The sequence below is a fragment of the Bubalus bubalis genome, chromosome 7, assembly GCF_019923935.1.
Source record: "Bubalus bubalis isolate 160015118507 breed Murrah chromosome 7, NDDB_SH_1, whole genome shotgun sequence".
In the NCBI taxonomy this organism is placed as follows: domain Eukaryota; kingdom Metazoa; phylum Chordata; class Mammalia; order Artiodactyla; family Bovidae; genus Bubalus; species Bubalus bubalis.
Genome location: NC_059163.1, coordinates 94,055,705 through 94,068,307, shown reverse-complemented (window position 1 = coordinate 94,068,307; position 12,603 = coordinate 94,055,705). Strand labels below are relative to the sequence as shown.

At 37.9% G+C, this 12,603-nt stretch overlaps 1 protein-coding gene across 1 annotated transcript; it reads right to left on the bottom strand.

Annotated features, from left to right (window-relative positions):
* Positions 1 to 1,768: 1,768 nt before the first annotated feature.
* Positions 1,769 to 12,335, bottom strand: GIMD1 (GIMAP family P-loop NTPase domain containing 1). The gene is made up of 3 exons (XM_006077195.4): positions 12,262 to 12,335; positions 10,646 to 11,042; positions 1,769 to 2,029 (listed from the first exon to the last, which is right to left on the bottom strand). The coding sequence occupies exons 2-3, from the start codon at positions 11,036 to 11,038 to the stop codon at positions 1,769 to 1,771; spliced, it is 654 nt and encodes a 217-aa protein (XP_006077257.1). The 5' UTR covers positions 11,039 to 11,042; positions 12,262 to 12,335.
* Positions 12,336 to 12,603: the final 268 nt, after the last annotated feature.

The following is a 12,603-nucleotide window of genomic DNA, read 5'->3' as shown; positions in this document are numbered from 1 at the left end:
ACAATCCTGGACCCACAACGATAGAAGGGGATCATGCAGAGAAATAGAGATGTTGTTTCAAGTTGGAACTTGTATTTATTCTTTCCCCTAGAAGTACTTTATAGATTTGTGTTAGAAGTTCAGATAATATTAAACATTAAGTACATTTTTGAGGACTAGTCTGAGAGAATAACCACCAGCTTTAATCTTATTTTTAATGGAAAATAAAGTATAATGTACACTAAAAAAAGCCATTTACAAATTAACTTTATACAAACAAGCTGTAAATTGGAGACTATATTAGGAAAGAATCTTGTAAATGATAACACTCATGCAAATGTTAAACTTGGGGGTGATCTGATTTTGACTTGTTGATGGACTTGGCTATTGTGATTAACTCAAATTAATTTCCTTTGATCTTTACTGCTGTCTTTGAGATTATCCTGGAGCTTTCTCCCTATCCAGATTGACCAACCTTCCAAGGCAGACTGGAAGCCTCTTTTTCAGTCAAACCTTTATCTGTATTTGGTTAACAGTTATTTCCATTATTTGTGCTGCAGTATTTGGCTATGAGCTTTTACCTGCATTTCCAAGCCTAAACAGGAACCAGGGATCATATGAAAGTGGAAAAGGGAAGTTAACATTTATTGAGCACCTACTGTGTGCTAAGTTGTTTCATGATTATAGTAAATATGAAGTAGGTATCTCACATGAGGAATAGGCCTTCACAAGTGTAAGTTTTTAGCATCATGTAAGCAGTGGAGCAAGTTTTGAAAATTTGTATAATTATTCATCTCTAACTTGTATTTAAGTATAGCATATGTAGTTATAGAGTTCATAAGTCAGAAGTGCTTGTTGTTGGATTTTCACAATGCGGACACACTCTGTGAAACCAGCTTCCGGATCAAGAATTGAACATTACTGGAGTCTCAGAAGCCACCCTGGTGCTTGCTTTCACTCACTCTTCTACCTCCTCCCCACAAGGGTAACTTGGCTTCCTTGTGATTGTCACATCAAAATAGTTTAATTTAACATTAGTTTTGACTCTGAAATTTACACAGATCGAATCATAGAGTATATACTCTTTCATGTCTGGCTGCTTTCTTTCAACGTTGCTGCTGCTGCTGCTAAAGTTGCTTCAGTCGTGTCCGACTCGGTGCGACCCCATAGACAGCAGCCCGCCAGGCTCTGCCATCCCTGGGATTCTCTAAGCAAGAACACTGGAGTGGATTGCCATTTCCTTCTCCAGTGCATGAAAGTGAAACGTGAAAGTGAAGTCGCTCAGTCGTGTTTGACTCTTAGCGACCCCATGGACTGCAGCCCACCAGGCTCCTCTATGCATGGGATTTTCCAGGCAAGAGGACTGGAGTGGGGTGCCATCGCCTTCTCTGTCTTTCAGCGTTACGTTTGGATAATTCATTGATCTTGTTACATGCAGTTTAGTTTGCTCATTCTCCTTACTGCATAATATTTCATAGTGTGAATATACCACAATTTGTTTATCCATTCTACCATTAGTGGACATTTGGATAATTTCCAGTTTTTAGCTATTATAAGTAGTACTGCTATGAACATTTTTGTACACACATGTCTTTTAGTGCACAGATATATACATTTCTTTTGGACATATATAATTATTGTGTCATAGGGTTTGCCTTAGGAACCTTATTTTTAATTGCTGAACAGTTTTCCAAAGTGGTTATATCAATGTACATGCTCACTGGCAGCATACGGAAATTCTGATGGTCCACATTCTAAAACCCAAAGCCCTTTTCCTTTCACCCAAATCTTACTTAAAGGTAAGAACTTGGTAACAATTTTCTTTTACAAATTCTATGATTCTTTCCAAGATTTTTAGTCTTTGTTCACTAAGTGAGTTTCCTTTTTTATACTGGAAAATATACCTATGCTGAATAGAATTTAGTAGCTTTAGCAGTGTTTCGGAGGCCTCACGTAAGTATTCATCTTCATTGAACCCAGCCTCTTCTATTTTTTCTGCATGGGTGAAAAGAATGGCCGTGTAATTCATCCAAGCGTGGCCCAGAAGTTCCTGAAAGAGAGGAGGTAAGTGGCTATTTGCCTTTGACTGTATTTCTCAAAGATGAGCAGAAGAGTTATGGTTTAACACAGACAGTAAACAGACCTGTACCTCATTATGTTTCTAAAACTGAAATATATAATGGGAAGTGATGATGGAGTCAAATAATGTAAGCAAATGCAGAGAGATGGGTGGGCTTTCTTTTAAAAAAAGCTAAGTTCTCCATTTTATTTTGTTGTAATTTGTGTAAATACAGCTTCAAAACTGTGTATTATCTGTGCTGCATGATTTAATTACCTTTACAACATTCAGCAGTCATACATACTTGCCTGTCACCCTGAATCTGTTAGAACCACTGAAATCTTTTAAGTCAGAGGACCTTGCTCAGGAGAATGTCATATCTTTTTCTGTAGGAATATTGTATTATCATTACTAAAAGCATTTTCTGAGAATTTGTAGTTACATAATCTGGTTACAATCTATTGATGAATTAGATGACATGTAATGCAAATGGTATCAAAATACAGTTGGTCATTTAGAACAACTACAAAATATTACTATGATTCACATCCTCTTCACATATGTAGAATCAAACCCAATTTACTGGGTGACTTCCTCTAATGTGGGTGAAAAATACTGAATACTAGTATTCCTTTGTTTAGTAATATATAGAAGTTGGTTATGTAATAAATTCTTATTTGAATAGTAAAAAGCTGATGTAAAGCAGAAGTAATAGCATGTGGCAGATCATTAACACAGTATGAAAGGCATCTAGAAGTAACCATTTAACTTTTGTGAATATTTGCAAAGTTATATGAAATCATGACAATGCAACAGTAAAGTTCACTCCATTCCAAACACTCCCATTACAAAAATATTTCCAAAGCTGCTACTATAACAGCAAGAGAAATATAAAATGCTTAGGAATAATTTAATAACATATCCAGAACCTCTAAAATTAAAAGAAGGGAGAACAACTAATATTTAGTGCCAGATATGCTAAAGCTTTACCTCTTTTGAAGTTCAACGTGATGATTTGTGGGAGATATAATTATGGTATGGAGAAACTGATATACAGAGGTTGAGTACAAACCTATAGAGAGGTATTAGATTTATACAAACTCTAGTTTATAAAAATACTGAAAAATTGAAAGGTAGTTTGGGAAACTTTTAAATAAGTATGAGTCATAATATTGAACAACTGAAAAAAATGAAGAAACGGGTGAAACAAAAAGGAAGGAAGTGAGGAAGGAAAGAAGAATTGGGATATGTAAATCTAATATGAAAATATAAGAACTGTGGAACAATATATCTAAAAATTAGAAACATCTCAAGACCACAGTTACCAGTTATAACTCCTAATACAGTCTAACTTTTATCAGAGTTATTATTTTCACATTCATCTCTATAACTTGACTGTGACTTCTTGGAAAGTCTGTGTCTTCCTATATCAATAAAAGCCTCTAATACATTGTGCACTCAATAAATATGTTGGGTTAATTTGGAATTTAGACCCTCACCATCATCTTAAATAGAAGATTCGGGGTTTTATTTATTAACTTTGGTTCCTCAATTTTGAAGTTTAATCTTTGGGACACAAAATTGTAGTTTCCTGTGAAACTTCTCTTTTCTATTCTAGTTCATTATCACAGATTTGCCTGTAGTCTGCACTTTCTGTTTTGTATTCAGAAGACTCTCTCAAGGTATAGGTCCCCAAATTTTCCTCATATCAGTCTGTCTACACCATAGAATAGTTGTATGCTTCTGGTTCTTCTGAAAATGCCCTGCTTCAAGAAAATCCTAAGACATTTCAAGGTCAGTACATTAGAGAATAATTATTTTAACGGGAAGATTCTAACTTTACAAAAAAAGTTTTGCAGAGAGAGACTTTAATTATGTGCCTTTAAAACACAAATTGCCAACCTTTACCCCAACCTTTAAAGAACATAGCTCTTGTGTAAATCAAAGTATATGTGCAATGTCAACATCACATTTTAGCTAATAGTGACATAGCAAAATTAGCAGACCTCAGAGTTTTCCGTATATTCTGTGTACTCTAACACATCTCTTGTGGGAGAGAAGTCAGAGAACTGGAAAATAAATAAACCATACTGTGGATTGAATTGTAACCCCTTTCTCCAAATTGATGTTGAAGACTTAAACTCCAGTCCCTCCAAAGTGACTATTTGGAAATAGGATTATTGCAGATGCAGTTAATTAAGATAAATTCACTAGGCTGGGACTCTAATCCAATATGTCTTCATAAAACAGAACTTTGGACAAAAACATGAATACTGGGAGAACACCAGGTAAGCATAAATTCAGTCGTTCATAAGCCAAGGAGAGAATCCTTGGACACATCCCTCACTCTGAGCCCTCAGAAGAAACTCACCTGCTGACATCTATTTCAGACATAGCCTCCAGAACTGACAGGCAATAAATTTCTGTTGCTTAAGCCACGAAGTAGGTGGTATTTTTATTGCAACCCAAGAAAATTAACCTGAATGGTTGAAAAATCAATGACATGCTAAATATAACAGATTTAGGTTCTGAGAATAAGATTTCTGGGCCATTTACACCTGAATCACTTAGGGTGCTTATTAAAAGTGCATCAAAATCTTCAGGGATGGGACCTGGGGATATAAATTTTTTAAAGCTCTCTGGGGGATTTATTCCTTCTGCAAATACTTATTGAGGGATCTACTTTGTTCCGAGACAAGGAATGGTACAAAACATGCATTTCTTGCTTGTATATGATGGAAATTCTTGTTTACTGACTAAGCTTATGGCTAAGGAAGAGGGACACATAGGGAAAAAGTACATTTAATTTGTTGTCCTTGCAAATGTGATAGAAAATATATTGGCACTACAGAGGCAGACATTTAGTCTAATTTTGGGTGGGGGAGGTAACGTGGGGGTAAAGGGAGGGATCAGAAAATGTATCTGGCATGTGATGATGCCTTGAGCATAGAAATTAGCAAGGAATTTCTCAGACGATAAAGACATACCAAGTAAAGAAAGTGATTGAGCATTACTGGGAATTGTATAGTATTGGGATTTTATTTTTAACAAGTACAACTATTGATCTTCCATCATTCTTGCCTCTAGAAGTTTCTCAAATTTAGCGCCAGACCTTACATTCCCCAGTGCATTATTGATGTGCTCATATTGAAATGTTTAATATAAGTTAATAAATAGCTACTGCCCTTAAGCTCCCTTGAGTGCTACTGCCAGAACTATTCTCTGGGTATTGGTTGATGCATGGGCTATATTTGTTATTAAATATTTATACAACATCGCCATAATACAAATTTATGTTAAATAAACTGGCTCGAGTGGTTCTCTCCTGAGTTATATATTATAACATAGAACTGTCCTCTTGCTCGGTTAGTACTTATTGCATTAAATGGTGTAACCTTCACAGTGTGTTTTTAGTTCCTGGCTTTCTATATTGTAACATGAACATGCCCTCCCTGCCTTTCTTTCCACCAGACGTTTGCTGTACTTTAAACCATAATATCATTCAGGAAAAATGAGTTAAAGCACCTAAGGATAATAGATTTGTAAGCTTGACACCACTTACGAGTCCATGTGTTCAGCCACTGGAAAGTTTTTACATGTTGGTAATTATTTATGAAAAGATGCTCATGTCCTAAACTGTGAGAGAAATTGCACTTTTGAATTACCGCCAAAAATAGAAGAGAATGGTTGATTTAGCTTATATTCTTTAAATTGATTTTTGGCCAGAAAATAGTTGAATATTTGAAAGTAGTGTCGCTTGGTGTATAGTCATCATGTTAGTGGCCAAACATGTTCTCTACAGACCCAGAGAATAATCACGGTTGATTGATAGCTCACATAAAAATCCAAAAGAAAGATAAGTTAATGTAAGTTATCTGGTGTTAACAATTTAAATATAATACTAAGCTAGATGGAAAATTTATAATCAATCATAAATTGTTTGATTTCAAAGTGCTAATGGGTATGAGTCCATCTAGTCCTTTTGGGACAACTAGTTAGGATATAAACTTTGTTTTCCAGGAATTGTGTTCATTTTCCCAGGACCTCACCAGCCCTGCCCCATTTGTTTGTGGTTGATGAAATCATAGCATCTGGTCTTTTTAGGGGGAAACTTTTAAAAAAGCCAACTATTACATCAACTGAGAAAAAAAAATTATCATGGATCAGGAGGACAATAAGGACCATTCTTTATGTTATTCCCTTATTCTCTTCCCACTTAGAGCACCACATTTTCTTCTTAGAGAGCCAAAGCTGAATGATAAGCCTTGTTAGATCAGATTTAGAGAAGAGTCAACCTTAGAGATCATCTGTCAAAATTGCCTTATTTTACAGATGAGGATATTAAGGCCTTCCTTGTGATATTAAATGGCTTGGCCAAAACCACATTGCCGATTATTGGCAGACTTGGGCCCGTAACAGAGGTTCCCTGACTGCCAGACCCCTGGCCTTCCCACTAAATTGAGTCTTCTCAGTTTAACATTACTAACCCAGTGAATTTTTTTTCCTACATTTTCCCCCCTAAATTAATAAGGAAGTTCTTATATATCAGGGCTGTGTAAGTTTGATTTCACTCTTTTTATGAAACCTGTCAAAATATTTCAAAGAAGGCTACAGATAATATGTCCCAATTTTAGAGTACAAAACTAGCAAAAATGTTATAGTGATCATAGGTAACGTTTATTGTGCACTTGACGTGTGGGAGTGTTTGAATTAATTTACCATTATGTTAATATGACATTCATTCCAAAAGTAACCCAGAAAACTATTATCTTTTCCAGTTTATCACTGGAAAGATTGAAGTTTAGAGAAGTTATTTGCCCAAGGTAACAAAGCAAGTAACTAAGTAGGAAATTGAACACAGGGATAATTTACTGCAGGACCCAGGCTCTTAACCTCTGTAATGTGTTGCTTATATCTAGTAGTTCATTTGAATAAGTTACTCATCACAGTCTAGATAGTGATGATGACGGAACAATAGTAGTGGCAATTTTCTGCAAACCTACTATGAACCTGCTGTAATTCAGGCATGATGCCAAGCACATTACATGTATTAAATACAGCCTTCAGAACTCTCTAACATAGGTAAATTATCCACATTTTATAAATGAAGAACTGAAGCCAAGAAAGTTTTGTTAAGTAACATCTATAGTCATGTACCTAGAACTGTAATAGACATATTTCAACTGAATTCTGTGGAACAGCTAAGCCCATGATCTCTGTTCAGTATATGCAGGTCTTGCATTGGTCTTTCTGAACCCTGTCTGTGTACACCCATCTATAACATCAGCAGTCAAGTTGTTCATTCGAAATCAAAATACTTGCTTGAAACCTGATTGTATACAGTAATAATACAAACATGATACCATGATCGTGGAAAGAATGTAATCAATTCCTGAATTCAATTCCTAGTGCAGTTTGCATGCTAGCACTTTTCTTAAGGAGACTATTATTTATGCTGTGTGCTCGGTCACTCAGTCGTGTCCAGCTCTTTGCGACCCCATGGACCATGGACCGCCAGGCTTCTCTGTCCATGGGGATTCCCCAGGCGAGAATACTGGAGTGGGTTGCCATGCCCTCCTCCAGGGCATCTTCCCAACCCAGGGATTAGACCCAGGTCTCCCGCATTGCAGGCGGATTCTTTACCATCTGAGCCACCAGAGGAGCCCGTTATATATGCTCTGATCTATAATTTAGGGATTTTTTTTTTAATTCAAAGTATAAGATCCAGATGAATCATTCCCTTTTTTCCCCATTTTGGGGAGACAACTCACTAACATCTCTACTGTTTTGCTGTAGATTAAGGAAGGCCTGACATAAAGAGAAAAGGATCATTTGAAGAACCATTTCAGTTGTCATAACTGGCAGCTTATAACCCCTCTATAAAATATTAGAGCACAAATTGAGAGATATTTAAAGAGATAACAGGGAGGTGCAGGAAAAGAAGAGGTCGCTTCTCTGGCACTGGCCTTGAAGACTCCTTCCATGGAGGGCATCAGTGCCCCCAGAAAGGGGGAAAGGCAAAGGTGAAGACAGATGTTCTGTTCCTCATTTTGCGTGAGCCAGGAAGAAAAAGAAATCCAGGGTGTGTCTGGAAGCAGAGGCTCTTAACCACTCCTTGCTCCTTCCTAACAGCTGTGGGTCCTGTTGAATATTCAGACATCCTGCAGCTGCTCCCGGTCTGTGAGCACATCCAGATGGCTGCCACTAGTATCTGAGGCACCTTCAGGAAGAAGGTCATAAACAGCCAGCCTGTGCTTAGGCAGTCTTCACCCAGAGATCAAGGTGGAAGCCCAGAATAGGACTGCCGTGCCTCCAGGGGTCATGACCCTGCTGAGGATTACTAAATCTCTCTTCTGGATCTGAGTCTTTCCCTCGCGCATCTTCTCTCTGCCTTCAACTCCTGAATTGGACACTGACTTAAGGAAGGCAGCCTTAAGAAGTGAAGACTGAATGTATGCCAAATACCTTTTAAAAGGATCAGAGACATGTATGAAATGAATTCACTTGTATAAAAAAAAAATTAGGGGATTACAATATAGTTCTGTATCCTAAAACTGGAAAAATCTATTTTCAAAATGTATGTCTCTTAAAATGTCCTTTTTGGATCAGCAGAAAGAAAAATCTGGAGACATACGGAGAGAGGTTAGTTTTTGAGAAATACAGAGTTTACTGGATTACATCCATCTATAGCTTAAGTTAAATGTCTATTTAATAGCAGCTTTAAATGAATTTTTTAAGCTGCTTAAAAATTATACTGACAGTATAGCTCCAGGGCCCCCCTTTTGATTTCTACCAGAAATATTGTTTGAAATGCTGGCTTTAATAGGTTAGAGGAGGTTCATGGGCTTTCTTAGATTTCACATTGTTTCTTAATTGCAATCATCTTTGCTTTTGTACAGAATGTTCTTGATTTTTCAGGAGTTGGATGATGAGGATTATTTTTTATACTCTTGTCACCCTAATTTTTTCCACTAGTTTTTTGTGATTACACATATGCTTTTGTTGTTGTTGTTGTTTTAGGAACAGCTATAGTTACTGAAAAAGAAAACGTGTGTCTGTCATTTAGAACAATCTTGTGTCTTTACTAGTTAAAGGAAAATATCTTTCTTTAAAGCAAAGTATACTATCTTTCTAAGTGTAACAAATTCTACATCAACATAATCAGAGATTGGACCAGAAATAGAGTAGCATTCATTCAAATTCATTTTGCTTGAAAATGTCTACTCTCTATTCTCCGTGTAGTTTACTTTGGAACTTCTAGTAGAGATGAGATCTCTGAGTTAGGTCAATTAATGAGGCTACTGCGTAAATCTAGTCAAGTTTAGCAGTTAAAGTTGGGTGGTCCTAGGCTGGAGAAGGCAATGGCACCCCACTCCAGTACTTTTGCCTGGAAGATCCCATGGACAGAGGAGCCTGGCTGCAGTCCATGGGGTCACTAGAGTTGGACACGACTGAGCGACTTCACTTTCACTTTTCACTTTCATGCATTGGAGAAGGAAATGGCAACCCACTCCAGTGTTCTTGCCTGGAGAATCCCAGGGACGACAGGGCCTGGTGGGCTGCCGTCTATGGGGTCGCACAGAGTCGGACACGACTGAAGCGACTTAGCAGCAGTAGCAGCAGCAGACTGGAGAATCAAGAAAGTAAATAAATGAACAAACAGTTGAACCATTAGGGAAAGGTGGCATGTTATTTTTATTCACTCTGAGGTCCCTGTGATCTCATGGCTGGCATGGAGCAGTTATTCACCCTACAGATGAGGCAAACAAAGCTTCTACAATTCCTGATTTCTTTCCTATAAATAAAGTATAAATCTCCCCTGAATGTTTGCCATGGTGTAGGTCTCAGTGATGCTTCCTCCACTGAGGAGTTCTAGATTGCACTGTTGTGGCACTTAATGTGTTGTCATATACGTGTTTATCTATTTGTCTCTTCTAGACTGTGAGTGTTTTGAGGGCAGGGCTCATATTATCACTCACCGATCATTAAACTCTGCTAGTACTCAATACAGTGTTCAATGACTGAATCAGAGTGACCACCACCGCCCCCACCCCCTGCCATTTATGGCGAACTGTAAGAGGTTGTCCCTTGTTGAAAGGATGCAAGTTGGTATTTTAGTTCAGTGGTTCTAAACTTGACTGTTTTAGAGAAATATATGGAAAGTTTATGCAAATACAGATAGGCAAGCTCTACTCTTGAGATTCTGTTTCAGTAAGGCTTGGATGAATCTGCATTTTTAACAAACAGCTCAGTTGATTCTGAGGCAGATAGTCTGAGACCACATAGACAATCAAATTCTCAGTTCTTAGGAGTTTGAGATTTAGTTAACCTAAGGTCAGTATCTCATTTTTGCTTTGTTTTATTTTATAAAATGAGAAGTCATTTCCCAGTTATAAAATGACTGACGGAATTCCTCGAAAGGAATTTGTAAAAATGACTCTTGGTGGGAGAATCAAGTAATTTTTACCAATTTTTTCCTATGTGACCAGCGCTTGTTTTAAACTACTTGTTTAAAATACCTCTTTTAACCAGTTTTTCATAGTTCATTCCTGTTAAGGTGATGCCATCCAAAATGGGAATAATGTCACTGGTGTGACTGCTCTTTACCTGGATCATTTGGACTGGGGAAGGTTCTTCCTGTCCACAGAGAGGCACGTCTGCTCTCTGGACCAGCAGTGCAAGGTGCAGACCCTCCTGCCCAAAGTGATGTGCCAGGGCCTCCCTGACCTCCTGTCTCACGTGCTTCTTGCTCAGCCTGCTGTGCGGGTAACCTGGCGTGTCCAACACCTGGACCTGCAGAGTCACCTCTTGCCCTCCTCGACGCATGAAGCTGCGGAATTGACAGCTGCGGCCCAGACTACAATCTCTGGTCACAGAGCATGGAGCAAAGCTGCTGTGGAAGTCAGTGCTTCCCAGAATAATGTTCCCAGCAGAACTTTTTCCACTTTGAGTCATGCCAAAGAGGGCCAAGTTGATGGTCATCTTGTTGGAGTTCATCATGGCTCTGGGTAAACAAAAGCTCAGTGTAAGCAGTCAGGCAAGTATTGCCTCGGATTTGCTCTCCCCTCCTTTGTGTCTAAAGCATGGAGGAGCACACCACTGAAGCAGAGACCCCCCAGTGACAGAGGGAAAGTGGAAATAATATTAGTAGTTTACACTCGGAGAGGAGAGAGAAATCAAATACAGATAATGCAAGGGGGAGGAAGCAATAATTGTAGGAAAATGAGGAAAAGAATTACATGAAGATGGTGTAAGCCATGTTTAGGGGAACCGTGTTAACTTATCAATGTGATAGGTGAGTTGGTTTAATGATGGGTGCTGAGATCCCTCAGTTCAGGAACAAAGATAGCAGCAATATTTGAAAATGATTCACCCTTGGTGGAGAAGTGGAAACAGTACAGTGGAAGAAACGGCCCTTCTTGCGTTTTAAACAGTGTTCTGCCTCTCCCCACTTCCTGCCTCCCCACCCCTCGAATATACAAGTGGCATCTGCAAAAAATCATCTTTCCTGACTTCCTGAATGCTTCTCTCCTATGAAACATGAATAATATTAAAGGAGGACTTCTGTTTCTGTTTACTAATTTTTTAACAACTGGGCAACATTCTGATGAAAATGATTACTTTAATTTCTGTTATGAAATAATTAATCATTTCCGTGGTTCACCATAGCTCAGTATTGGCTCTTCAACAAAGAAAGGAAAGACCAGCACATTGTACAGTTCAATTAGGAAGGAGGAGAACCTTGGGAGAATCTATTTCATTACAACACCCCTAAAATGTAGTTATTTTTGTGTATTTTAAGGTCATCCGTCATTTTCATTATATCGATAAGGCAAAGCTACTGGCCAATCACCAGATGTACTCAATCTGTTGATTCAGAAATAAAGACATTGAAAATTGCATATTTACTATTTTTGCTTATAACTTGTATTTCGACTATAAAGTTCTATGTGCCTCTCTTTGCTTTCCTCTAATGCCTCGCACCTTACTCTCTCCAGACCTTAATATGAACATGTTGAAGGAAACTTACACCCTCGTACTAAAGACACTCACCTCAGGAGTCCCTGCAGATGACCCCATCCCACCTCACCCAGCTCATTCAGCTGTGGCAGCTGCACCGTAGTCACTCAGATTTCTTTTTACTCCAGAATTAGATGTGTGATTTTTTAAAAAAAGAATTAATTAATTATGGAATCCCAACCAGTTTTATCTATGTCACGTACCTTTTCCAATCTTAAAAATGCTTGTTCCAGAGACTTCCCTCAAGCTGCTATGGTTGTTTGGTATGAACTTCAACCTTCTGACAGTGTCATTGTACCACTCTGAGACTGATACTGTATGTACTTTATTTAGTTAATCTATTACCAGAATACTTTCTATAAATGATTAGCTGTCCTCCTCTAATCAGCATTGACTTTTTTTTGTCACTTGAGAGATATGTAATTTCAGTAGGTACTTCCTGAAATTTCTATTTCCAGGATTAACTTATTTGTTTAAGATAATTGTTAATAGGTAACAATTTATCATATAGCCTAATGAAATGCAATATTGGCAAGTGTTAAATA

Excerpts from the sequence above, each read along its gene's own strand:
- GIMD1 (XM_006077195.4), bottom strand. The coding sequence starts at position 11,038 with ATGATGAACTCCAACAAGATGACCATCAACTTGGCCCTCTTTGGCATG. Across the intron at positions 2,030-10,645 it reads CCCCAGTCCAAATGATCCAG|GAACTTCTGGGCCACGCTTG; the intron begins GTAAAGAGCAGT and ends CCTCTCTTTCAG.